Raw genomic sequence first — 27394 nt, forward strand, 5'->3', positions numbered from 1 at the left:
GGGGGCAGTGCCAGGGATGCTGTGATCATTAAATCAGATAACATATATAAAGCACCCAGCACAAAGAGAAAGGGGTTCAGATAGGACTCCCTGGAGAAGTAGCACCTGATGAGGTCTCAGTGTGAACTCAGCAACTACACCAAGGAGGGCAGGCCTGTGACATTCGTGGGGACTGTGCTAAGTTCTTGGAGGCCATCTGGGCCCCACCAACTCAGTAGCACTGGAGTTTTTTTCAACCTGGGGACTCTGGAGGTACACCACTACGTGGGAGTGGGATTAAGAAAAAATTTAACAACAACAACAAAAAAAAGAGATGTACACAAAAAACCGTGTACGTAAAAATGTTGGCAGCTGCTATACTATAGCAGCCCAACATCAGCGGGGTGGGAGAGCATCACAACACTAAAGGCAGGTGTGTGGTCTGAAAAAGCTCTCTGAGAAACCTGCACCGCCCCATCACGAGTGATTTCAGGATAATTCCTACACATTGACAACCAGAGGAAAACAACAAACCTACTTTCAATCTGAAAGCTCAGCACTCAACCCAGGTCACTCGCTAGCTCCTGAGTCTATTTCCACAGCAGGTACGCTTCCAGTTTGTAGCTCAGCAAAATGACAGGTTATCTCATGCCCATGCTCCCAACGCTGAACTCATAGTTCAACTGCCTGCTGAACGCCCCACAGGTTCCCCCAGACTCACACTCCAGTGTTCACTGAGCACATGTGTGCACACACGTGCATGTGCAGCTCCCAGCTTCCTGAAGTGTGCACTCTAGTTAGGAGGACAAACCACACACTGAGACCCCAACTCCACAGACTCCCTTGCACCTCACCCCCAAACTTCCTAGTTCCCACCCCTTTCAAAGGCACCAGCCACGGCCCTGTCACTCCATCCAGACGCTGAGCAGTGCTCTTGACTTATCCAGCTTCTTCACTCCCCGTGTGCAATCAACTCCAAGTCCCACTCATCCCACCTCCCAGATCCCTGTCGAGGCCACTCACCAGAGTCCAGCTGCCAGGGCCTCTCCCCTGGATTATGACAAAAGCCTGCCAGCTGTTCCTCCTGCCTCTGCTCTCACCTCTCCAGTTCACCCTCCAGAGCATGGGCGGGGGCACTACCCTCAGGAGAAAACCCACATCCTCTCCTTGGAGAAGGTGATGTGGCCCCACGCCTGCATCTCCAGTGCCATTTCTGGCCATGCCTCACCTCCGAGGCAACTGTGTTCATTTCCGGAAATGCTTTCAGCTCTCTTGCCTCCAAGCCTTTGCAGGCGCTATATTCTCCTCTTAGAATATAACCTCTTCCCTGTGACCCTGCCACATGGCACTTACCCCCGCTCTGCCATCACTATGTACTTGGCTCTATCCGCCACCAGGCAGTAAGCTCCCAGCGGGCACAGACCATGACTGGCTCGCTCGCCAACCCTGCCTCAGCCTAGCCCAGCACGGGGAGCAACAGCCACTATGTAAGTAGGTGTTGAGAGAGAAGGGAAAGGTCAGAAGTACCGAAGCCAAGTATCTCACTTGGTAAAGCCTTACTTTTGAAAAAGAGTTCCATTTGGTAACTAAGAACAAGCCTGGCATCTGCTGACCTGAGTTCTCAGCTCAAGGTGTTGCCAGTGACCAAATCACAATTGTGCCCCTTGATTTATCCACATTCAGAACAAAGACGTTGCAAGGAAGTAAGTGAAAAATCTTATGCAGGAAGAATTATCCCCCAAAATGTACTAATGATGACTCTCTCCGCTGAACTAACAAAAGCTGAGGACAATAGTTATTCAAGCAAGCTGTATGGCAGAATCTTTATTACAGCCAATGAACCACATTTTTGCAGTGAGTTATCAGAGAAGATTACTAGATGAGAATGGGGGACTATATTTAGAATTGGCACTCTAAACAAACAAAAAATGCCGCTCTGAGGACTCTCAAAACTCAACATTAAACAAACATACACTGCTACTAGAGAACGGGAAAAAACTATGGACCTACACCTCACCGAAGAAGACAGGCAGGCAGACAAAGCCCATGAAAAGACGTGCAGCGTCGTCAGCCATTAGAGGAACACGACTGACACCAGGAGACACCACTCTACATCCACCGGCCTGGCGAAACAAACAAGAGAGACACCACCCACCGACTGCTGGCCAGCGTGCAGATGAAGTGGATCCCTCCCACACTGCTGCTGGGAATGTCACCCTGAAGACTTCTGGCAGCTTCTTCTAAGACAAAATAGCTCTCAGCGACTACACACGCCAGTAACTGCAGTCTTGGGCATTTATTCCAGAGAAATGAAAACTTATTCAAACACAGAAACCTGCACATGAACATTCATAGCAGCTTTATGGCATAATAGCCTCAAACTGGCAATAACCCAGATGCTCTTTAATGGGTGATGGTTAAACAGGCGGGGGTGCAGCCCTACCGCGGACACAGCCCAGCAATAAGAAGGTACAAACTGCTGATACGGACAACAACCGGGATGAACTGCCAAAAACTTATGCTTACTCACTTATGAGTGAAAAAAACACCCAAACGTTACATGCTGCATGACTACTCCATTTAGTATATAACAATCTTGATGTGACAGAATTACAGGCAGGGACAGCAGATCAGTGGTGCCAGGGGTGAGTGGTGAGGGGCGGGGGGGGGGGGGGTGTGGATGTGGCTATAAAAGGACAACAGGAGGCATCCCCGTGTGAGGAAACCACCCTGAGTCTGGACTGCATCCTTGTCAGTCTCCTGGCTCTGATAATCCCCTATCGTTCTACAAGATGTTACCACTGAGAGAAACTAAGGAATGTGTCCATACAATGTCTTTGTATTATTTCTTAGAAACTACATGTGAATCACAACTATCTCAAAATAAAAAGTTTAACTAAATAAACAAATCCAATATACCCATTAACAAAAGTTAAAAACCACACAATCGTCTCAATAGGTGCAGAAAAAGCATTTGAGAAAATTCAACATCCATTTATAATAAAAACTTATCAAAGTGGGTGTAGACAGAACATATCTCAACATAATAAAAGCCACTTATGACAGACCCACAGCCAATACAATACACAACAGAGAAAAGCTAAAAGTCTTCCCACCAAAATCTGGAACAAGGAGTTCCCGTCGTGGCGCAGTGGTTAACGAATCCGACTAGGAACCATGAGGTTGTGGGTTCAATCCCTGGCCTTGCTCAGTGGGTTAAGGATCCGGTGTTGCCGCGAGCTGTGGTGTAGGCTACAGACGCGGCTTGGATCCTGCGTTGCTGTGGCTCTGGTGTAGGTCGGTGGCTACAGCTCTGATTCGACTCCTAGCCTGGGAACCTCCATATGCCGCGGAAGCAGCCCAAGAAATGTCAAAAAGACAAAAAAAAAAAAAAATAATAATAAAATCTGGAACAAGACAAGGATACCCACTCTCATCACTTTTATTATTGAAGGTCCTAGCCATAGCAATCAGAAAAAAAAGGAAGGAAGGAAGGAAGAGAGAGAGGGAGAGGGAAAGACAGAAAGAAAGAAAGAAGGAAGGAAGGAAGGAAGGAAGGAAAGAAAGAAAGAAGGAAAGAAGGAAAGAAAGAAAAGGTTTCCAAATTGGAAGAGGTAAAATTGTCAGCTCTATGCAGATGACATGCATGTTACTATATACAGAAAACCCTAAAGACACCACATAAAAATTATTTGATCTGATCAACAAATTCAGCAAAGTAGCAGGATACAAGATTAACATTCAGAAATCATTTGCATTTCTATATACTAACAATAATATATTAGAAAAGGAATATAAAAAAATACCTTTTAAAATCACATTTAAAAAAAAGAAAGAAAAAAGAAAACCTAGGAATAAACCTGACCAAGGAAGTGAAAGACTTACATGCTGAGAACTATAAAACATTAAAACATTAATTTCCTAAATTAAAGACGATTCAAAGAAATGGAAAGATAGCCCATGCTCCTGGATTGGAAGAATTAATATTATTAAAATGGTCACACTACCCAAGGCAATCTACAGATTTAATGTGATCCCTATCAAATTACCCATGATATTTTCCCCCAGAACTAAAACAAATAATCCAAAAATCATACGGAACCGAAAAAGAACCAGAACTGGCCAAAGCAATCCTGAGGGAAAAAAAAAAAAACAAAGCAGGAGGCATAACTCTCCCAGACTTCAGACAATATTAGAAAGCTACAGTAATCAAGACAGTGTGGTACTGGTACAAAACCAGACATAAGACCAGAAATAAACACAGACACCTACAGTCAATTAATCTTCAACAAAAGAAACAAGAATATAAAATGCAAAAAAGTCTCCTCGGCAAGTGGTGCTGGGGAAAATAGACAGCTGCATGTAAATCAATGATACTAAAATACACCCTCACATCATGCACAAAAAGAAACTCAAAATGGTTTCAAAACTTAAATATAAGACATGACACCATAAAACTCTTAGAAGAGAACACAGGCAAAACATTCTCTGACATAAACCATACAAATGTTTTCTTAGGTCAGTCACCCAAGGCAATAAAAATAAAAACAAAAATAAACAAATGGGACCTAAACAAACTTACAAGCTTTTTTACAGCAAAGGAAACCATTAAAAAAAAGAAAGAAGAAAGAAAAAGACAACCTACAGAATGGGAGAAAATAGTTGCAAATGATGCAACCAACAAGGGCCTAATCTCCAAAATATACAAACAAGGAATATAACTCAACAGCAAAACAAACAAACAAACAAACAAAAAAAACCACCCAAAAAACAAAAACCAAAAACCTAATCAAAAAATAGGCAGAAGACTTAATAGATATCTCTCCAAAGAAGGCATATGGCTGGGTGGTAGGCACATGAAAAAGTGCTCAGCATCACTAATTACTACAGAAATGTAAATCAAAACTACAATGAGGTACCACCTCGCACCAGTGAGAATGGCTATCATTTATAAGACTACAAACAACAAATGTTGGAGAGGGTGACTCTTTCATGGAGAAAAGGGAACACCCCTACACTGTTGATAGGAATGTAAACTAAGATAACCACTATGGAAAACAGTATGGAGGTTCCTCAGAAAATTAAAAATAGAACTATCATACTATTTAGCAATTCCACCCCTGGGCATACGTCTGGATAAAACTATAATTCAAGAAGATACATGCACCACTCTGTTCACAGCAGCACTGTTTACAATAGCCAAGACATGGAAATATCTTAAATATCCATTGACAGAAGGACAGATTCAGAAGATGTGGTACATATACATAATAGAATATTATTCAGCCATCAAAAAGAACCAAATAATGCCATTTGCAGCAACATGGATGCAACTAGAAATTATCATGCTAAGTGAAGTAAGTCAAAAAGAGAAAGACAAATACCAAGTGATGACACTTAGATGTGGAATCTAAAATATGCCACAAATGAACCCATCTACAAAACAGAAACAGACTCACAGCCATGGAGAACAGACTTGTCATTGCCGAGGGAGTAGGATGGACTGGGAGTTTGGGGTTAGTAGATGCAAACTACTATATTTAGAATGGATAAGCAATGAGGTCCTACTGTATGGCATGGGGAACTACATCCAGTCTCTTGTGATAGAACATGATGGGAGGTAATATGAGAAAAAAGAATATATGTGTGTGTGTATATATGCATGTGTTTGTGTGTGTATACATATATATATATATGTATGTATATGTATGGCTGGGTCACTTTGCTGTACAGCAGGAATTGGCACAGTGTAAATCAACTATACTTTAATAAACTTCCTTGTGGCTTAAAAATAAAAATAAAAATAATAATAATAATAATAATAATAATAATAATAATAAACAAGGTCCTACTGTATAGCACAAGGAACTATATCCGATCTCTTGGGATGGACCATGAATGGAAGATAAGAAAAGGAGTGTGTACACACACACACACACACACACACACACACACACACACACACACACACACACAAATGACCGGGTCACTTTGCTGTACAGCAGAAATTAGCACAACACTGTAAATCAACTACACTTTAATTTAAAAAAAAATGTAAACAGAAAGAAAAAAAAAAATCCAGCCTGGCCAGCTGTCTGGGCAAATTAGGGTTTGTGAGGGTAACAGACACCGCAGCCCACTGAGCACCAGGAATGAGCAGCACAGGGGACAGGGTGGGCCTCCCTGAGGGCCAAGTCTTCCGCTGCCTGAGGCAGAACAAAAAATGGCAATGATGGCTTAACACACATCCCAGGGACTGTGACCAGAAATCAAAACTGTTTTGCCCTCTGGCCAGCCACACCCTCAACACTGTGGCTCAGCTGGGCTGTGAGGTCTTGAAGCCCCACAAGAGAATGAGCTGAATGAGGAAATCACAAATGAAACTTAATCCTCTCCGCACATAGAGAGATGAGCCAGAGGACTTCTGAGTCCTTCTGCTCCAGGAGCCTTGCATACTAGGGCAATTCATGGGTCAAGGCTAATCACGGTGGGTGTCTTCACTCGTGGGAGATGAGAAGAGAGTGTGTGGCTCCCTCACACCACGTGTCCTGCTCCAGAATAAGGCCCACACGCACGCTGGTTACTCACCTGGGTGGCAGGGTGCTGGATGGCCAGCCCCCGAAGAAGCCTCAAGATAAATGGCAGGGCTGGGCGAGACAAAAACTTTTTCCAGATGTCAGCATCCAAGCTGTGAAGCAAAGAAAGAAAGGCTTATGAGCAGGCCAGAGAAGCAAAGGCCATCAGAAACCAGCTGTTTAGGTGTTCCTGGCTGGTTCAGTTTGTGACCTTACCAAGCAGACTATCGAGACTCACAAAGGACCAACCGCCAGCTCCAGTGAGAAACTGGACAGAAATTAAGCACTCTAAACAGAAAGCAACAAATGGCCAGTCTTTCCTATAGGCCCCAAGGACTCTGCACTGGCTGCATGGTCGGTCACTTTGACAGTTTCCAGAAGCGAGGAGACCCCAAGGAAGACAAAGTGATGCCAAGATGATAAGAAGAAAAGGAATGAGGAAGAGGGGAAGGAAAGCAGTCCTGACAGAGGTGCTACTCACTTCTTGGCACTGGGGATGTGCTTCTTCATATAGTCAAGTGCGCTCTGGGTGATTCCCTTCTGGAGAATCAGGTCCTTCAGCTGATGCCCGTTGCTGTTGTTCTTGATGCCGGCTGCTATCTTACAGAAGCAGTCCAGGAAGACTTTATCATCGCCACTGTGGTCTTCATCATACCTGGGAGGAAAGAGCAAAGCGTCTGAGAGCGTGAAAGGAGCAATGAAAGGTGATCATGTCATCCTCCAGGACAGTCCTCAACTCCTGAGCATAAAGACCCGTCTGACCTGGCTCCTGCCACAGTCCCCAACTCCCATCACTCTCCTGCATTTTCAGGTTTTGCACAGGTGACTCCCTCCATCTTGTCACATCCCCTTTCCTACATCACCAACCACTTTGCCTTCTCTGCCTCACCAACTGTTTCTTTAAGACAATATATTTTAACTAAAGGCCAGACTGGCACACAGAAATCTAACAGAAACTCAGGTGATTCTTCCTTGGTCTCAGAGAACTAGTTTAGGGTGTGCCTGGGGACTTTCGCTTAACTGTTTGAAACCCAAGCAACATACTTATCGAAGCTGCAGTATGGTTTGAACCGCTCCACCAAGATCTGCATCTTCTCCACCTCGCCAAAGGAAAGGTAGGGGATGATGCGAAGCAGGCCCTGGAGCACGCTAGGGTTGGAGCGAACAAAGGTGCTATTGATCTGGTCCAAGAGCATCACGAGTTGATCTTTGTCTCCTGTCAGGAGGAGGTTGCCCTGCAGTTAAGACAGAGGGTGGAAAGACCATTAATAAGGCTGGGACTTTGGCTGCAGCCAACATCTGGCCCTGAAAGGTCACCCACTTCTATCAGAGCCATCCGAAGGAGCTCTGGAAGAACAGTGTCTCCGCACTACCAGGGGCATAATGCAGTGTGAGTTACACCCCACACATCAGTTTCTGCAGTGGCTCCGTTAACAGTCTCAGGTGGTCAAAATATACCAATGCCATCTCCCCGTCCCCCAAGAGGAGGAGGCCAGCAGATACCCATTTGGTCACATCTCTAGCCCGAACATTAGCACCAGTAAGGTCCAAAGAACCCATGGGTGTGCTAAATGGAGAGAAACAGAACCAGAAACTGGAGACCTGGGTTCTAGGCCTCCAACTATACAGGAACCAACTAAATGACATGGGACGGCACACTTCATTCCCCTGGGCTTGGAGTTTGCTCAACTGAAAGATGAGGGGTTGAGTTAAGGCTGGAACAGCCAGGATTCCATGAATGAGCAGCTTCTGAGTGACAGAATATCCTCGGAAGCTTTGTTTCCTCAGGTTTCAGGCTTTAATGCAATGATGTCACCATTAGTTGAGCCCTGCCATTCCTGTGAGCTGAGCAGGTTCAATCATTCTTGGTTGACATAGCGTGACGCAAAGGAGCCAGTGACTGGCAATGAGACAGTGTCGGAAGATGAAGAGACCGGGCCCCCCTCACCTTGTCCTCACTCAAGGGCTCAGCGTTGGACTCATCCAGAATGATCTCCATAATGCTGAGCACCTGCTCGGCCACAGCTGCACCACCACTGTCCTTGCTTTCCTGCTCAGCTACCAGGGCCTGCAGGAGAAGGAGGCCCAGTCACTCTGGGGATAAGGCCACAACCACCCACTGCACTGGGGATCTGCTCCTTAAGGATGCCCTTCACGCCCTCCTTCCCAGAGACTGTGCATGCCAGTGCAGGTGTGGAGGGAGACAGCACGCGGCCAGTTATTTATTTCTTGTTTTGTTTCGCTTTGTTTTATGGCTTGCCCGTGGTATGTGGAAGTTCCCGGGCCAGTGATCAAACCCACGCCACAGCAGTGACCTCAGCTGCTTCACTGACAACACCCAGATCCTTAACCCACTGAGCCACAAGGGAACTCCAGCATGTGCGTTTCTGAGGACAGTGAAAACATGACATTTCAGGTTTCTTTCTGGTTGCTAAGAGAAGTGGCACTACTTCTCCATCAGTGTGCAGTCTGGACTGCTGTAGGGACTAACTCCCTCTTGCCTCTGATCTGAATTCGGGAAAGAAACCGGGAAGCTCTCAGATGTCACGGTAGTAGCACGGGGGAGCCAGCAAGAGGATAAAGGTGTGAATAATTCGAGCCTCTGTGCCCACCCGTTACACAGATGAAGGGCTGGAAAAGGCCATGAATCCGTATCATCTGAGCCCAGGAGTGAGATGTCCTTCCCCCACCTGGGACTGCCCCCCCACCGAGGCCCAGGCTTTGTCTTTGCAGCCCACACGCTCTACCAGGTTGAGAGTCCCCAGCATGACGTTCAAAGTGTTCATTTCCAGCTTGACCAGCTGCTGCCGATTGACTTTCACCTTCACGCAGTAACTGAACAATTTCAGCAGCACCTGACAAGAAAAGCCCGTCAAAACCCAGGAGACCATCTGAGAGTGAAGATGTGGGGACAGGTGGGACAGGGAGGGCCTGGGGGGCATGTACAATCAGCAGATGCTCCTCCTGAGACAGAAGACAGCAACGCTTCCTTAAGGAGACATGATCAGTAGGCTGGGCTCTCCCAGTGGGCTGGCATTTAAATAGCGATGTTCTCCAGCAATAGCTCCCAGGGGCCAGGTCTATCTCTACCACCTCTAAAACTATGGCACTGACCACAGTTTCAAGTCGAACAGGTGATGCTCTGTTGTCCTGGGGGAAATGCCAGTACTCAAACTCTAAACTAATAGTGAACAGAAAGATCCCAAGCTCAAGGCCCGGGGGAACTCAGAACCATGTAGGTCATTTAAAACACGGGTATTATAATACATGTTCTCAAATCCCCTGGAGGAGAAAATAGTAGTGTGATATGAGTGCTGCCTTTGGAATCCTTTACGCCTTACTAATGAGATAACTGGATGAATACTCAAAATCCTACAAGAAATGAAAGAGTTACAAAATCCACTTACAAAGCAATAATAGTAATAACTGACACAGGCGCAGTTTGTTTTGGGAAAGACACCTTGACATCGGTAACTAGGTAACTAGAAAATACAGCAGAAGGCTTGCTATCACACTGGTTTTCTGGGAGCAGTGGGTCAGGAAGAGGGGAGCTGGGGGAGAAGCCTCAAGCGCAGAGGGCCAAGGAAGCCACCAGGTCCTTCCCTGGCTTGCACTGTTCAGTGGCACCATGCTGCCCTCTAGGGTTACATGGCAGTAGCCACAAGCTTCCGCCCACAGGGGCCTCTCCCCAAGCAGAGGGCTGGTCCCATCTGGCTGCCTCCAACTCACCGTCAGAAGGTGGCGGCCCTGCTTGAAATCTTTGATCCCTGCCAGCCTGTTCAGCATGCATTCGAGGCCCCCGCACTGGGCCATCACACCCGCCATCTTATACACTTCTTCTTCGTCTTCTTCTTCATCTGGAGGAAAAGGAAAGCCAAGCAGAGACGGAGGGAGCTGGGGATGGAAATGAAGCACAGCTCCTTCCAGGCTGACAGCTGCACCCCTCCTCCACATTCCCGACAAAGAAGGCAGCCAACCAAACAGGTCAGCACTGAATATTCAACTGCACTGTCCCACTCTAGCCTTTTTTCAGATTCAGGTCAGTTCAAATTATTTCCTCAAATGTAAGTGCTACAACCAATGAGAAAAAGAGAAAAACCCTAAATAAAATAAACCTGAACTCAAGTTTGTTGCTAATTGCATTTCCCCTCAAATTTCCCACCCCGTAACCTCAAAGGTATCTGAATGAGGCCAGAGAGAACCATATTTCTCCTCGGAGAAGTCATCTCCCCTCAATTCTGAACAGAACTACAAGAGAGTATTTGCCCCACACCACCTCTGCATCCCAGGACGTGAACTGCTCGTTGGCCCCAAACCTCAAATCCAACGTGCGGCAGCATCTGCGAAAAGGGCCATACCTGTGGTGGAGTCCAGGGACTCGATAAACTCCTCGGTGGCATCACCCAGCAGCCCCCGCATTCGATAAACAATCCTCATGGGCTCTCCCTAAGCAGAGACAGTTGGAGAAATACACTTGTAAATAGCCCCGGAAAATGCCAAGGACTCGACACCTGGTCTTGCTTAATGCTTCAGCAGTGTGGACAACTTCTATTTCTCTACAGAGTCTCAACCACAAAATCTAGAATCCAAATGCACTACAATTCACTTAGGGAGAGAAAGCTTATTTTATTTAGGGTCTACTACAGGCCAGAAATCGTGTGAAGCATGTAATAGGCACCACCTCATTTAATTTCATTAAAACTATGTAACAGCTGTAACAACTATTATTTATCGTTTTACTCTGCACCAAGCTCTCTGCCAACTGGGTACCTTATATTATCCTTTTACACAAAGGAAGCATCTTGCTCAAAGTTATCCAGGGATACACCGAGTTCTGTTTCCAAGCCTGCCTCCTTCAGGAGTATAAAGTCTAATCAACAGGGACCCCTACTCAAAGAATCAGGATGAGGGGAGTCAATTAGATCAAAAGGCTTTGATTCAAGTCTCAGAATTCCAAAGCAAGAAAAGAGACTACACCAGTCTTTGCCCTGAGAGATCCTGGGGTCTTCAGATAACCATGCAGCAAGGACTCATCCAAGTTTCCTCAAACTAAAACCTACAATCTGATAGCATGCTCCGAAATAGGTCCTGTAAATCAGCTTACAGCAGCCATCCTAATCCGGAGGCTCAAGAACCTCACTACACACCAGGGTTGGACTCAGGCACTCTAGCATATACCATATTATCCTCACTCTGGAGCTGAGAAAAGGGGGGTTGCAGTCAGTCTATGAACTTCAGTGGGAGAGCACTCGGCTTTAGGAGAGGACAGCCTGGAGGAAGAGATGCTGTTGGGCCAGGTGGCGGAGTGTCTCTAGCTGTGGAAGCCCAGTGGCAATGAGAGAGGGGACGGCCGCAGACCACGGACAGAGAGACACAGAAAAGAGCCCGTTGGCGGTAGCTGAAGAGATGGGAAATGGGGGTAATAAGGGATGGTGATAAGGCCCAGACATGGAGCTGCCACAAATTTGGCCTTGGCCAGAAGAACCCCTCGTGAATTAAGCACATTAACGTGAGGGACAAACGATCTCCAACTCCTTGCCTCAGGGTTTAATAAGGGAGACGCCCCTGTGCATTCTTTAGGCTCCAAACCACTGTTTACAAGGAGCCCGCCGTGGCCTGGTCTTAATTTCTTATGTCAGTGACAAGCTAAAATGTCAGTGACAAGATGCAGTGGATGGAACAGTCTTCTGTGTGTCCTCAGCCCACAGTGCTATGTCTACCCAGCTGGCAGCAGACCAACAGTAAACAGGGACCGGGACTCCCAGCACCGCAGGAGGACAGAAAAGAGAGAAGCAGAAATAGTTAGCAAGTCGAAAACCAAATCGTCCTAATAACAGTACATTACCCATTTAGTTTCTTAAACTCTACAGAAATATTTGACACCAAGTATAGAAAAGTTCGCTGTGCTTCACTGGTCCACTAGCTTGCTGTAATTCAATTACTCAGTTGACTCATTCACTAAAAATCTCCCCAACAGAGAGAAGAGAAGGGAGGGAAGGGAAGGAGAGAAAGGAGGAAGGAGGAGACAGGAGACCAGGAAGAGGAGAGAGACCGAGAAAGGAGGTGGGAGGGAGAGGACATCTAAGACGACTGAGGCGGCCAAAAGCACCAGAGCGCAGGCTTCCTTCACTTCTCTTTCCCTCCTCAAGAACTGCCTTTTGTCTCAGTTCCCCAACTAGCAAAACAGAACCTACGCTCCTTGATGCAGCACTAGAAAATGTTCTGGAAAGCGAGCAAGCCCACAGAAGCTGAGATCCACCTCAGTCGGGAGGTGCCCACACATAAAGGGTACAGGCCATCCCCACGCGGTGCCTGCTCAGACGCAGCCACACTGGGCTGCGCAGCCAGGAAACCCTCCTCGCCCGGAGCTCTTCCTCCTTCACCAGTCAGGTGCTTCACCAGGTGGTCAGAGTGACGGGTTCTCTCTACACAAACGCCGACAGGGGAAGCGAGGCTCCTGCAGTGCTGCTGTGTGCTGGGCCAGCGGTGACGAACAAGGGCGCTTCCCAATTCAGGTCTGCAAGTCAAACCACATCCCCAAGCAGGAAAACCAGCACCTACCTCATTCGTGGTACACCAGACCTTCTTATAAACCTCGGCCACCGGAAGGTCCAAACTAATGATTTTATTGTTCACTAAAAGCTGAAGAGCAAAGAAGATACGGCTGTTATTCCAAATCGAGGAAGGCGAGTAAATTTCTTTCTTTTTCTTTTTCTTGCTTTTTAGGGCCACACCCACAGCATATGGAGGGTCCCAGGCTAGGGATCGAATCAGAACTGCCAGTGTACACCACAGCCACAGCAACTCGGGATCCAAGCCACGTCTGCGACCTACACCACAGCTCACGGCAATGCTGGATCCTTAAGCCACTGAGCAAGGCCAGGGACGGAACCCACAACCTCATGGATCCTAGTCAGGTTCGTTAACTGCTGAGCCATGAAGGGAACTCCAAGGCAAGTAAATTTCAAGACAAAAGGGCACTTAATAGCATAATCTGTGTCATGGACCTACCAACCCTCCCTGTCTGAAAAACGGACATGTGTGCATAACACAGAATTCTGTGCACAATTTCAGGCGTTATAAATACTCTAAGCCCAAACCACGGATTTCAGGTTTAAAATGCCCTGCTGAGGACTCTCTCCTATCCGGAGTCCATTTCAGGCTCAGCACTATGCTTTCACTGGCTACAGCATAACTCTAGGCGCTGGTATTGTCTGCCAGAAGGCGCCAGATTCAGGGCCAGAAATCTGCACAGGGGCCGAAGGCCAGTATTTAGGGAACGTCATTCACTTGGAATCACTGGCAAGCCTTTGCCAGAGCAATAAGAACAAGAAAAGCCTGAGCCATGACAAGCACTAGCCACCAAGTCCTGCCTGACCACATGCCAGGCTCTGGGCAGGGCCCTTTACAGGTAATTACCCGGGACGCCAGGTGAGGGAGGCAGGTGGGGATCATTAGCTCCCATTTAGAGATGCCCAAGGTTAATCAGCTACTGAGGGAGAGGAACCTGGATGTGATCCCTGCCCACGCTCTGAACCATGGCAGTGGGGTCCTAGGCTTGTTACCTCCATCCCACTGTCATCCTCCAGAAGAGCCACCAAGTCACAGTCCTGGCAAATCTTGTTCTTGATGTCCCGCATGAGCGGCCCAATGCCCGGCTCATTGCTGCTATACGGGTTCCCAGGCATCCGGCCCTGTAAGAAGTCTTCTTGCTGGGGGTCCTTCTCCAGGGTCACGAAGAACTCAGTGACCTCATTCTCCTCCTAAAGGACAGAGAGGAGGAAGCAGCAGAAGGAATGGCATGAAGATGTGTGCAGAGGGATACCAGAGGCCTCTGAGAGGTAGACCGTGCCACCCTGTGCCATGGACACTCTGAGGCAAACACACCCAACTCAGCCAGCTCCTTACGCACTTACAGATATAAAGGACAGGAAGCTCAGAGGTGATTCCAAAAATCCAAATGTACCTCAAACAACCTTAAATATCAACCATCCTCTCTGTTCTGAAACTTAACAGTGGATTACAAGAGAAAGCCTCACAAAATAATCATGAGGAGTAACCCATGAAAGCTGTACTGCTGAAATGAGGAAAGAGGGGGTTTTCTCCTGCTCATCTCAGGCGATACTAACCAATCTGGGGCCACATGACTGTGTCGCTGGTGACCCTCCAGTCAAGAAAAGGGTCTTCTCTATGACACAATATTCAGGCGTGCCCCACCGCCAAGATCTCTCATCGTTAAGAGAATGCTGGTGTTTTCATGCTCCCTCAATGCCAGCCAGCAGGAGATCTCTGGATCATACCAGGCTTCCACACAGTTCACGCTAGGGAACGAACGAACACACACACACACACACACACACACACACACACACAAAATATGGGTGGGGAAAGAAGGAAGAGAGGGAACATTTCTTTGTGTTCTAGCTCCAAGTTGTCTTCTCCCCCGTCCCCCTCCTTTTTAGAGCCACATATGGAAGTTCCCGGGCTAGAGGTCAAATCAAAGCTGCAGCTGCAGGCCTATCCACAGCCACACCTGCGACCTACGCCCCAGCTGGTGGCAATGCCAGATCCTTATTCCACTGAGCAAGGCCAGGGATCGAACACGCATCCTCATGGATACTAGTCGGGTTCTTAACCCGCTAAGTCAGTGGTGCTTCTTTCATAGCATACTGGACTGCTAAGCAATAGGACTTTGGCAAGGGGAGGTCAGACCTAGCTAGAAAAAAAGATTTTGATTTTCAATCTAAGAAATAAGACCAAGGAAGGTCTTCAGATTCCCCATCCTCAGGAACATGAAGATGACGAGGTTGCTTCTGCTTTATCAGTGGAGCTTCCAAAAACACTACGTGGGCCACAGCTGGGAAGATTACCATGACTATAAAGAATCACCCAGAGGCTTCATGGCAGGATGGCTCATGCTGAGACCCAGAGACCCACGGGACGCACCACTGCTTATGCTTACGGGATAAATGATGCTGCAGAGCCTCTCAAAGATGAAGACGGGAGTGCGGTAGTCATCCAGATTGTAGCGCTTGGCTGTTTCAATGCACACGGCCATGAAGGCTTTGGTTTCCGACTCTGTACCTGCCAGAAATCAATGCGGCCAAGTCAGTTGGGAAAAAGGCTTCACACACAGACACTAAGATGAGACTTTAGCTGAAATTCCATGACGGACAGACAGATTCTCTCTGCCTAGGAAGTCTTTAAATATCCTACATGGCAATACCATTATTTCAATTGGAAACTTGAAGCTGACTGATTCTTACCCTCAGCCCATATCCCACTTGAAAGCCTTAACACCCAAGTCAACACGGAGCATCACAATTAACTGTGTACATGTCTTACTCCCTGTCAGAATTATAACCTTGCATCTTCTTGCCCAAAATAGGTACTCAAAAATGTTAAATAATGATGCTAATTGCATTCCAGTCAAATCAAAAGGAAATTATCGTTTTCAATGTTAGGTAGATTACCCTCTATAAGCCAAAGAAATTACTTCAAATCATACAAGCAAGTAACACGCTCTTGAAAAGGGTCCAGTTGACAGTCACAAACCAGCTCAGCATGGCAGCTGAAGACGGCACCAGAAGGACATCTATGTCTGGCATCAGAACAGACTATGTTCCCTGACCTACTTCCACTCCTCCACTTAAAAACAATTTAAAATATTGAATAAAAGGGTATCTGCCACACTAGTAAAGAAAAACCACGGCTCCAAAATTAAGAAAAACCAGGGAGTTCCTGTCTCAGCACAGGGGAAATGAATCCGACTAGGAACCATGCGGTTGCGGGTTCAATCCCTTGCTTCACTCAGTGGGTTAAGAATCCGGTGTTGCCCTAAGCTGTGGTATAGGTTGCAGACGAGGGTCTGATCTGGTGTTGCTGTGGCTGTGTCGTAGGCCAGCAGCCAGCAGCAGTAACTCCGATTCGACCCCTAGCCTGGGAATCTCCGTATGCCATGGGTGTGGCCCTAAAAAGCAAAAAAAAAAAAAAAAAAAAAAAAAAAAAGAAAGAAAAATCAGGAAGCCAGGGAGGTTAGCAAAGCACCGAGGCTAATTTTTCCCATGAGCTTTGGTTTCTACAACCTTCCAGGATTTGAGAACTGACTATGAAGCCCCAAATCTGCCAAGGTGGACAGTCTGTCTGGAACACCTTTCTATACACATGCATGTAATCTGGTACCCCAAAAGAACTATACCCTCGGTATAAGGGTTGACTAAAAATAACTGATCCTTTCCCCCAAGCAAATCAATGAAAGAAAATTATCTTTCCTTAAAAAAATGCAGCATTGAATGGGGGGCGGGGCGGGGGGAGGGAATCTCCTCTGAGAACTCATAACACGCTTCTTCCCCTCACAGGAACTTGTGGCTCAAACTACCTATGAGGTCTTAAAAGTTCTAAGTTCAGAACTTTGTTACAGTGGCCCTGGAATGGCTGTGCCCTGAGACACCTCAAAAAAGCAGTTACAAATCTTCTCTGGAAAATCCCATCTTTGACTTGGATCCTGAAGAATTTCTACAGATAAACAAACCCCCCAAAACGTGTGCTCACAGTGGGGAAAAAAAAAAAAAATCATAAATGCAAAAAGATTTAAGGCACCATAAGCAAGAGCCAGAATAACAACAGAATTAGATCAATACATATTTCCAATTGTAGAATTATTAAATACAGCAATGTCTGCTATGCTGAAAGACTATAAAAGGGTATGAAATGTCAGTAAAAATGGCAAACTGCAGTATCTGTATAGAACTACAAGAATTCAATGGGTAGATTAAACAGATAACAGAGCGTGAAGAAAGAAATTAATGAACTGAATGATACGGTACGGAGTGGAAGAAATTACCCAACATGAGCATAAAGATACAATGAGATGGACACAATGAAAGAGGGGGGAAGACATATGGATGAAGAGTGAGAGTGGAGTTCCACAAGGACACGCAGAGAGAAAAGAGCAGAGGCAACTGAAGAGACAATGGCTGAGAGGCTTCCAGAACCAATGAAAGACAGACACCAATCCCAGAATCTGTGACCTCTGCCTGCACTATGTGCCCAATATAAAAAGTTCAAATTGACGGAGCCCAGCTCTGGAATTTTCCAACCCCGAGAACTAAGAGTCTCGAGCAAATGTCCTCGGTGCTACCTGTGGTCATGTCCTCCAGCATCTCCAGCAGCATGTCCTGGGTCTCGTCGATCAGCTTGGTCCTCTGCACCACCAGCTTCCGAAGGCACAGGTATCCGTTCAGCACAGTACCCACCAAGCGACTTTTAAAGTGCCTTTTGATGGACTCCACCTCAACGAAGGAGGAGAGAAGGCCTGCAGGGACAGGAAAAAGTTGCAACAAGAGCTCGGCATGAGAGTATAAGCAAAGAAGGCCCCTGTCTTCAAACAACAGCAAAGGCAACTCAGAAGCAGGGAAACACCATGCTTGGCACAGAGCAGGTGCTCAATGACGTGAACCGGTCAATGGCCAATGGCTGCTCAAAACTGTCAACCCATCAACGAGGAGAAAAACGGAGAATTTATAAGGGCAGTATGGTCACCACGAGAGGGAAGAATCAGTCTCAGCGCCCAAGGGACTAAGGGTCAGCCCCAAACTATACCCAGGGTGGGTGCCCTAACGGAAGGGCCAGGAGGCTCTCTCTACCTGTGAGACTTTTGAGGGCATAGCCCTGCTGCAGATCCGTGCTCAGGGTGGCCTCCTCCAGGGCCAACAAGCGGGCTATTTCCTAAACAGAACGATAAGCACAGTGTGATGGCACTGCCAACAACATGGGTCACCTCCACTCCTGGGCCAGGGACTACAATTGTAGCCCACCTTTTTATTCTAACAGTCTTTCAAACCGACCCTTCACAAAACTCCTTTCCCAGAGAAGCCAAGATCAGCTGCAAGGATGTTAGGGAACTGCTTAATAATGGAGAAAAGTCCTAATGCCCTCAACAGATGGCTATATCCTTAGGATAAGAACAACAAAGTCACAAAAATACTATAGGCAGACCTGGGAAATATTGCAGGTTCAGTTCCAGGCCACTGCAAAAAAGTAACGATCACAATAAAGTAAGTCACACAAGTTCCTTTTGGTTTCCCAGTGCATATAAAAGATATGGTTACACTCTAGCATAATCTAGGTAAGTGTTATGTCTGAAAAAATAAAACAGAAAAAAATTTTTTTAAATAAAAAAACAAGCAGACACTTCAATTAAAAAAAACAATGCTGTTGCGAAAATGGCACCAGTAGTCAGGGTTGCCACAAACCTTCAATTTATTTAAAAAACAAAACAAAAAAAACCCAAAAAACCCGAGGTTCTTGTGTGGTGCAGGTTACAGATCCAGCATTGCTGAAGCTGTGGCATGGGTTTGATTCCAGGCCCAGGAACTTCCATGCACCATGGTTGCAGGAAAAAAAAAAGGCAGTATTTGCAAAGCACAATAAATCGAGGTACGCCTGCATTTTCAACAAACACTTCTTGGCATTCAAGAACACCACAAAGTTTAAGTAGTGAAAGAGCAGAGTGAAAGCAGAGCAGGGAAGGGGCTCTCCTGGATGGGGAGATACCTTGGTGATGAGGTTGCCCACATAGGGCAGGACTCCCCGAGCTGCCAGGTAGACTTTCCAGTGAGCTGAAGTGATGAGCTTCTGATAGAGAGCCAAGTACTCGGCAGCACACTCCCCGGCTACGCTCAGCTCGTCCAGGTAACTGCCAGTGAGAGAGACAGCGCACTGAGAGCCAACTCAAATGGCTCGAACAGTCGTGACAGTTCCACTCTGTTCCCTCCATCTTCCACATCCCTGCTGTCTTTCACTCCCCCTTCCTTTGGGGGTCGGGGCAGGGGTGCTCAGAAAACCCCAACACCCCACTTGGGAATTCGTTACACCTGGGAAAAGCTCAAGAGCACACACACTGGGAATGCAATGCAACGAACTACACACGTTTGGAACAACAAAGCACCAAAATACAGATGGTGGTTATTGGGGCTGCGAGACTGTTTTTGATTGAACCACTCACCAGGCAAATTTCCCCCAGAGTTTAGTGGCCAATAATGTGGCCTTTGGAATCAGACTGCTTGGATTTCAATGTTGCCTTCCAGCAAACAAGTTAATTACCCACTTCAAGCCCAGGTAAGGATTAAATGAGATAACGCATGTCAAGCACTTAATACACTCCTAAGTTCCCAAAAAATACCAGCTGCTGGTTCTATTACCACCACCACAACTCAGCTTCTTATGACATTTTTGGTTCTGTGGTCTTCTACAAGGAATGAGATGGTTACAGAGCACAGGTGCGCCTCTCATCACCCTGATGTATGGATTCCCCTGGGAAAGTGGGAAGGGCTGCAGATGAAGTCCAACCATGCTGTTCATCCTGCCCTTAAAGGTACCTGGTGAGGAGGTCGAGGACCTGCTGCTTGCGGCTGGGGATGGTGGCTAGAGCTTCCACAATGGTACAGGCGGCCTGCCGTGCAGCCTGCGTTGCAGGAGTGAAGAGGACCTGTGGGGTATGGAGAGAAGCCCCGGGCTCAGATGACAGCCTGTCTCACCAGGCCCTCAGCCCTGTCAACTGCCACTCATCCAGAGCAAGTCCTCTGGGAAAAGGTTAGAGCTAAAAATCACCAGCTAACACAAGATCCGACTGCTACAGACTGGGAAAGAGGCTGCTAGAGAGCTGCCTTCCTCATGAAATTTTCTCCATCAAGAGTCTGGTGATCAGACCTAGGATGACTGAACTAGGCAAAAAGATAAGCAGGGATTTTCCTTCGCAAAGATTTCTCTAATTCTATTTTTGGGAGAGCTACATGCTGAATACTTACATTCAATGTAAGCCAAGCATTTATGTTATACACCAAAGGACAAATGAGTCTTCTAAAACATAATTGCTTTCGTCTTCAAACACATTAGCCAGAAAGAGGAAGAGGACCGCAGAAGATACGAAAGGTGGAAGAAAGGGGAATGGAGGTGCAGAGGCTCAGGTCTGCTGGGTGGTCAGGGAGGAGAGCAGAGAGCTCATGCTCGATGAGAGGGCAGGAAAGGGTTCTGTCTCGGCCAGTCCACCATGCTGGTGCCTGTGACCGAGAACCTCTACCTACTTCCTAGTTGAAAGGAAGCAAGCATAGCAAAGAGAGAGAAAACAGAGCAGACATGGGAGGGGCAGGAACACCCTGCTCGTTATCTGGGCCGGTGCAGCAGGACGAGGGGCCCAGGCAACGGTCACTCACTTGCCGCAGCCAGTTGTTATGGCCCAGCTTGAGGTCCAAGGGGGAGGCCCTCTTCCCCCGGCGACTCAGGAACTGCTTCCACCTCCACACGTACTTCTCAGTCAAATAGAGATGGCGGAGCTCTGTTTTGCTGGGGGACTTCCCATTGCCATCGATCCCTGGCAGGCAAAGGGGTGCAGGGAGAGCTAAGGAAAAGGAAGGGGCGGGCAAGGAGGGACGGTGGGGCTGGCGAGACAGGGGTAGGAATGACTGATATCTCGAGTCCTAAAGAGACAGACACCTCTGATGGGAAGACACTTCTTCCAGGCTTCGTAGGATGCTTTGGGGTCTCTCTTGAGCCAGAGTTGAGCCTGGGCGTGGATCTCGTTGCAGTACGGCTTAACTGTCGTGAGGGCCTCGACGGGAACATCCTGCAGGACGAAAGCAGGGTGATCAAGGTAAGAGCGCCTGAGGGCACACCGGAGCCGGGGCTCCAACACGATGGCACTGGCACCCAAGGGGACGTACCCAAAGGCGAGAAGATCAGAAGGCTCCACACTCATCTTTTACGCCCCCCATGTGTTCCTGTTAGAGCATTTTGATCCAATTTAGCAGCGTCATCTCCATGCTGAGCTTAGGGTCACTGATCTTGACTGCGTTTCCTACAGACAGTCCCACAGCCACATACGCTAACACACTCTAATGCCTATCCCAGGGCTGATCTGCAGTTTCCCAGACATAAATCTTCAAGGGGTCACTGAGCAGCCTCCATGATTTAAAGAGCCATTACTAATCCCAACCAGCCTGCACAGCAGAGGCCCAGACAGAACCCTAAGCCAGTGGTTCTCAAACTTTTTGGCCACAGGACCCCATTACACTCTTTAAAATTACCGAGGACTTCAAAGAGCTCTTGTAATGTGTGGCTCTACCTTCTGATATGCACTATATTAAAATGAAAGTTCAGCAATTCTTGAAATATTTATAAATATTCAACCTAAATAACATTTTTTACATTTTCCAAATCAAAAATAATCTAGAGAAAGGAGTCGCACTGCTTTCTATTTTTAAAATCATCTAATGAGACGATTTTAATAAGACAACTGGAGTCTTATACCTGCTCTGAGCTCAAACTATTATGATATATTGCTTTAGCTGAAGTATGTGAAAAACATCCAACTCACACAAATATATGATTAGAAAAGAGATGAATTTTTAATAGTTTTTTTTTAAACTAATTGTACATTTTTTTCTTTGAGGCTAAAATAAAAATTCAACAAATTATAGGTTCTTCAAGACTGGCTGAAATGTGGACTCTGAAACCAAATCTGTAAATGTTTTGGAACCCATTCCACTAAAATTCATCTCTTACTCATGAATGATTCAGTAACATGCACTGGTCATTTGGACATTATTGGTTCACTGAGTTCAATTCCTCTTTAAGTAACAGACTCATCTTATTTACTTTTCAAGAAAATGTCTGCCAAAGACCCATTTACTTTTCAAGAAAATGTCTGCCAAAGACCCAATTCTCAATAACCACAATCTGTCTATAACTTTCTTTCAGGCACAAATGGGGTGCCATGAGAGAAGCAGCTGGTTCAGCTTGCATCCCAGGCACACAGGTGCTTTTCCCCAGGACCACCACGGCCCTGCAGTGCTCCGCAGACGTGCTGTCTAGGCCTCCTGTGCTGTCACACTGAATATTAGTATTCAAGAGTTGAGAGTTACTAAAATTAAATCACAACGCTTCATCAAGGATGGTCTTGACGAAACTGCACGGTTGTGAAGAGCACAGCTGAGAGGAGCTGGGGCCACCGCCCCTTCCCGCTGAAGCACCCGCAGGCTCACCATCACTGATTTTGCACCATCAGCACACATGCCACAAGAGTGAAAAGGGCAAATCATGCCTTAGGATAATTATGAAAATATTGTGGACCTCCCAGATTCTCTGATAGTCCTGGGAACACCCAGGATCTTTTGAGTCAAACTTCAAGAACTGCTGGTCTTTCGAGGCTAAAACTAAGCAAAACAGGAACAGACACTGGGCTTCAGTGCTCAGAGGGTAAGAACCCTGTGGAAATCTTCCACCTCACACTGCGGGGAAAAAACGACAGTTACATGGGAATGAGGTTCCTCTTTTCCATCAAGAACCACTGGCTTAGGTAGGACGGTCCTCAGTCCTGTCTTTGCTTTTCTTTTCTCTGTCTTTTTAGGGCTGCACCCAGGACCATGGAGGTTCCCAGGCTAGGGGTTGAATCGGAGCTGCAGCTGCTAGATTATTGCACGGTCACAGCCACGCCAGATCGGAGCTGAGTCTGCAACCTACATCACTAACGCCTGATCCTTAACCCACTGAGTGAGGCCTGGGATTGAACCTGCGTCCTCATGGATGCTAGTCAGATTCCCTTCCGCTGAGCCACAACGGGAACTCTAGTCCCATCTTTTCTGAGACTGTCAGGCAGACCAAGGAAGGAAAACGGAATAAGGTGTTCACTACTCAGCTTCCTCCCTGGTGCGTACCCCTCAGAAACCTGCAATGAAGACTGTCTCCCACCACAGGATTCCATTAGGATGGAGCAGGAACCAGACTGGCCCAAGGGCTACAAGGATGGCTAGGAGGCTGACAGCCTCGGCCATGGCTCAGGGGAAGAGTGATGGCCTACAACTGGGATAAGCGAGGCAATCTTAGGCTGGGCTATTTTAGATTTAAAAATGTGGCTTTTGTCAATCACTTAATGAGTTACTGAGTGGCTATTATATGCTAGAAACCATGCAATGCACTAGACATAAAAAATATTAGTAAGACAGACCCTGGATTCAAGCTCAGAGCCATCCTAGCTAAGAAACGGATCATCTAAGGAGCAGCTAACACAGTGAAGGAGAGCTTTCTAGGCAGAGGAGACACCATATGGCCACAGCTAACATTTATTAATGACTAATGTAACCCAGACACTCTGAACACTTGTTCTGCATTAAGACGTTTATTCTTCCCAACCCTTGAAGGCAGAAATTGGATTTCTATCTTACAGATGGGGAACTGAACCACCTAAGTTAAATAACTTGCCTACATCACAATGTCAGTGAGTAGAAGAACTGGGATTTAAGTCCGCCTCAGAGCCCAGGCCTCCCACCAGTGCATAAACCTGCACGTGCAAAGGCACGAGGGCAGGACAGAAGCCCTTGCCCTCTGACTGGAGACAGAGGTCGTCCTCCACAGTCACACTTTGTTCATATTTGTATTTTCAAGTCTGCTTTACTCTTGACTTTCTACTGAGACACATTCCTTCCCAAAACCCCAACCCACCTCTGAGGACCTGCCACAAAGGAAGGTGAGTCAGGGTGGGCAGAGGCCTGTAAGAGGCAGGGCAGGCGCTGGCTGGGGCCCGCAGGGGCTGCCGCCCCGCCCCACCCTCTGGGTCCAGTACCTTGTTCTTCTTGCTGGTCGGAGCCGGGGGTTTAATCAGCTTCTGCAGGATCCGCAGGCACATGAGGGTGATGTTCTCCACGACCACGGGGGTCTTGATGTTCACGGCCATGAGGAAGAGGCTGAGCGCTGGGAAAGGCCCACAGACACGTCACCCTGGCTGCAGCGAGGCCGGCCCAGCGCAGCTTCCATGCCCTCTCCTGCTCTGCGCCCAGAACCGCACCCTGAACCTCCTCTCCTTTCTCTGGAAAGCCACCAACCTGATGTCCCCCCAAACTCACCACAGCGTAAGCGGAGCTCCCAGCAGCTGTCCTCCTTCGAGATGGAGTCTGTCAGCAACAGCATCTCATACTGGAGGCTACTTGCCTAGAAGGCCGACAGGAAGAGACATGAGAGGAGGAGGGTCCGGAGGGCTGAGCCCAGGACCAGGGCTCACGTCCCAGCTCTAATCCAGGGACTCGGAACTAAACCAGCTGATGGCAGGTGGCCCATCAGAGAGAAAGGAGAGCTAGAGACCCTCCACAGGGCTGGGTGCCTGCTTCTCTTCTCTGAGGTTGGCCCTGATGTGGGGAAACCATTCTGGGACGTGCGCTCTGCAAACGTGCTGCCCCCGCCCTCCTCAGTCACCACAAGGGGAGGGGCAGGGAGGAAGCCGGGAAGGAAGGAGCGTGAGAGAGGAGTCTGAGCGCTCGGCTGGCCTGCTCACCAGATCAGGGTTGGCCCAGTGGCCCTTCAGGGCTGTGGAGACTTTGCCAATAATCAGGTCGTTCATTTGCTGAGTGGCTTCCGGATTGTCTCTGGGGAGGCAGGGAAAGGAGCCCTGTTACTCACCAACGCTGCACGTGAGGAGCCCAGGGAAAAGGGATCACTGTCTAGGGCTACCTCGCCTCCCCAGGGCAAGGCCACACATCGGCCCCCCCCGGCCCCCAAACCCTGCTGTGTGAGAAAGAGGCCAGGCCACAGCACCTTTCCCGGGAGGAGACACTGGCTGAGGGCAGAGGAGCACCAGCACACGGGGGTTTGCTCCCCAGCCCACAGCCCAGGCTGCTGAGTCCCCAGACACTGCCTGGTGTGTCACAGTCTCCGGGAGACCCAGGTGTCCACTCTCAGTCCCGGCCATTCTTTCCTCATCTTCTCCAACTGCCCCAACTTCACTTCCCACGAGGCATCCACATTTCCCATCTATGCCCCTTTGTAGTAATGTCTATATGAATAATTTTTAAAAACCCACCAATTGTGTCACAGCACTTTCTAGCTTCCCAGCTTGTTTTGAATAAAACCCAACGTCCTTACAGTTGGACCCTACAGGATCTAACTCCCCTCCCGTTTCCCCGACGGCCCCTTCACTTCAGCCACATGGGCCTCCTGGCTGCCCCTGCCCCCTGCTCTTTCCTCTGTGTGCAGTCATGCCCTCAACAGCTGCATGGCAATGCCCCCTCTACCCCACACAGGTCTCTGCTCAACCATCACCCCTCAGGTTGTCCTTGACCACTTACTTATCCTATGCAGCAACCCCACCCACAATCAGGGACGTGGAATGGCAAATCCTAGCCTCACTTCTCTTCACCTCTGACACCGACACTATATTGCGTAATTATCTGTTTACTGCCGACCTCCCCTCTAGAATGTAGGCGACATGAGTGTAGGAACTTTGTTTCACCGACCACTACATCTTCTGAGTCTAAAACAGTGCCTGGCAATCAACAGATGGTCAATAAATATTTCTTAAATGAATGAACAAATAAAACAGCAAGTAAGGAGTTCCCGTCGTGGCTCAGCATTTAACGAACCCAACTAGGATCCATGAGGATGCAGATTCGATTCCTGGCCTCACTCAGTGGGTTAAGGATCCAGCGTTGCCGTGAGCTGCGGCGTAAGTCGCTAACGCAGCTCAGATCCTGTGTTACTATGGCTGTGGCGTAGGCTGGTAGCTGTAGCTCCGATTCAACCCCTAGCCTGGGAACCTCCATGTGCTGCCAGTGTGGCCCTAAAAAGACAAGACAAGAAAACAAAACAAAACAAAACAGCAAGTAATGCTTCCCAACCATCTATTATGTTCCACAACTTATACCACCTACCCGGTAAATGCTCCATATCCAATTGTGGGTACTGTATTGGTGTATACTAAGAACTCCACAGACAGGAGTTACTACTCACACAAACTATGCTATTCCAGCCTCACCATGAGCCTTTAAGGTATTTGCTATTAGCGATACTTTTCAGATAAGAAAACCTCAGGCTCAAAGAAGTTAAATAATCCGTCCAAGGCACAAGTACCAGCCTCTGGATCTTTCTGACCCAGAGCCCCAGCCTTAAGCACTAGGCTTCAGGGCTCTGACTGTCTGCTCTTTGAGCCCCGAGTCCAGGCGGCCGGTCACTCCCTTCTCCTCTACCACCACAACTCAGAAACTATTTCCTCAGCACACCTCACTGGAACCAACAAAGCACAAGCCACTTAAACTACCTCCAAGGAAACTAGGGCTTCGAATGCACTCAAGTTCTCTCATCTCTCCCTGGATGTCTTCGCATTTGTTTCCCTCTATGATGAGCTAGCTAACCTGTCAGGCAGCAAGAAGCACAACGCCTCCCAGCACTGCTACTGCCCCCACCCCCAGTGGCAGTAGGACCGACTAGCCCCGTCACTGTCGAGGTGCTGGCTCTGACCGAGTCAGGAGGCACATGAGCTGGCGGACCTCCTCCCGCATGGCAGCGGAGCCTCGGCGAAGATTGTAATCAAAGAGCTCTCGGATAAGGCCCTGGGAGACGAGGATGTGCCTCAGGGCGGGGTTGGTGGCCAGGGCCCGGAGCAGCGTGATACAGTGTTCGGTGACGGCCGAAGCGCAGCCATAGCACTTGGTGGAGGATGTGTGGCCACAGCCCAGGACGGACAGGGCACGGTACTGGCTGGCGGTGAAGGTGGGCTGCACAGAGGTCCTGGATGACTTGGTGGCTGCTTCTCTCTGCTGCAGGTCATATTCCAACAACTCCTTGCGTGAAGCAAAAACTTTCTAAGCAGAAAAAATTAGACAAAAGAGGAAGAAATTAGCAATTAAAAGGAGGAAATTAACTTGAAATTAGCTTTGGTTTGAAAAAACACTTGATATGCATTATTTAATTTAACCTTCTTGATAACCTTACCAGGTACTTTATCCCCATTTTACAGAGGAGGACCAAGCTTAGAGGGGTTGGCTTGACCAAGATAAGTGGTGGTGTTAGAACTCAGC

The 27394-nt window shown here is 47.8% G+C and overlaps 1 protein-coding gene across 35 annotated transcripts in view; it reads right to left on the bottom strand.

The window, feature by feature from the left end:
• UBR4 (ubiquitin protein ligase E3 component n-recognin 4) overlaps window positions 1-27394 on the bottom strand; it is a 139715-nt gene that overhangs the window by 15757 nt on the left and 96564 nt on the right. For 25 of the 35 annotated variants that reach the window (XM_084963083.1, XM_084963100.1, XM_084963087.1 and 22 more), the window contains 20 exons: window positions 26835-27178; window positions 24877-24967; window positions 24452-24536; window positions 24172-24299; window positions 21048-21177; window positions 20768-20925; window positions 19934-20043; window positions 19110-19251; window positions 18200-18281; window positions 17695-17868; window positions 15517-15638; window positions 14120-14317; window positions 13116-13196; window positions 10913-11000; window positions 10284-10411; window positions 9302-9409; window positions 8503-8622; window positions 7599-7789; window positions 7036-7209; window positions 6568-6667 (listed from right to left, as the gene is read on the bottom strand). In XM_084963083.1, coding sequence (XP_084819209.1) covers window positions 6568-6667; window positions 7036-7209; window positions 7599-7789; window positions 8503-8622; window positions 9302-9409; window positions 10284-10411; window positions 10913-11000; window positions 13116-13196; window positions 14120-14317; window positions 15517-15638; window positions 17695-17868; window positions 18200-18281; window positions 19110-19251; window positions 19934-20043; window positions 20768-20925; window positions 21048-21177; window positions 24172-24299; window positions 24452-24536; window positions 24877-24967; window positions 26835-27178 — 2754 coding nt within the window. The remainder of the gene's footprint in view (window positions 1-6567; window positions 6668-7035; window positions 7210-7598; window positions 7790-8502; window positions 8623-9301; window positions 9410-10283; window positions 10412-10912; window positions 11001-13115; window positions 13197-14119; window positions 14318-15516; window positions 15639-17694; window positions 17869-18199; window positions 18282-19109; window positions 19252-19933; window positions 20044-20767; window positions 20926-21047; window positions 21178-24171; window positions 24300-24451; window positions 24537-24876; window positions 24968-26834; window positions 27179-27394) is intronic. The other 10 variants (XM_084963091.1, XM_084963090.1, XM_084963089.1 and 7 more) reach the window with 1 other exon arrangement.

This window comes from Sus scrofa, chromosome 6, assembly GCF_054392235.1.
Source record: "Sus scrofa isolate SSC_HxYL_T2T_F1_AM1 chromosome 6, Sscrofa_HxYL_maternal_Yorkshire_Landrace_v2.0, whole genome shotgun sequence".
Lineage (NCBI taxonomy): Eukaryota > Metazoa > Chordata > Mammalia > Artiodactyla > Suidae > Sus > Sus scrofa.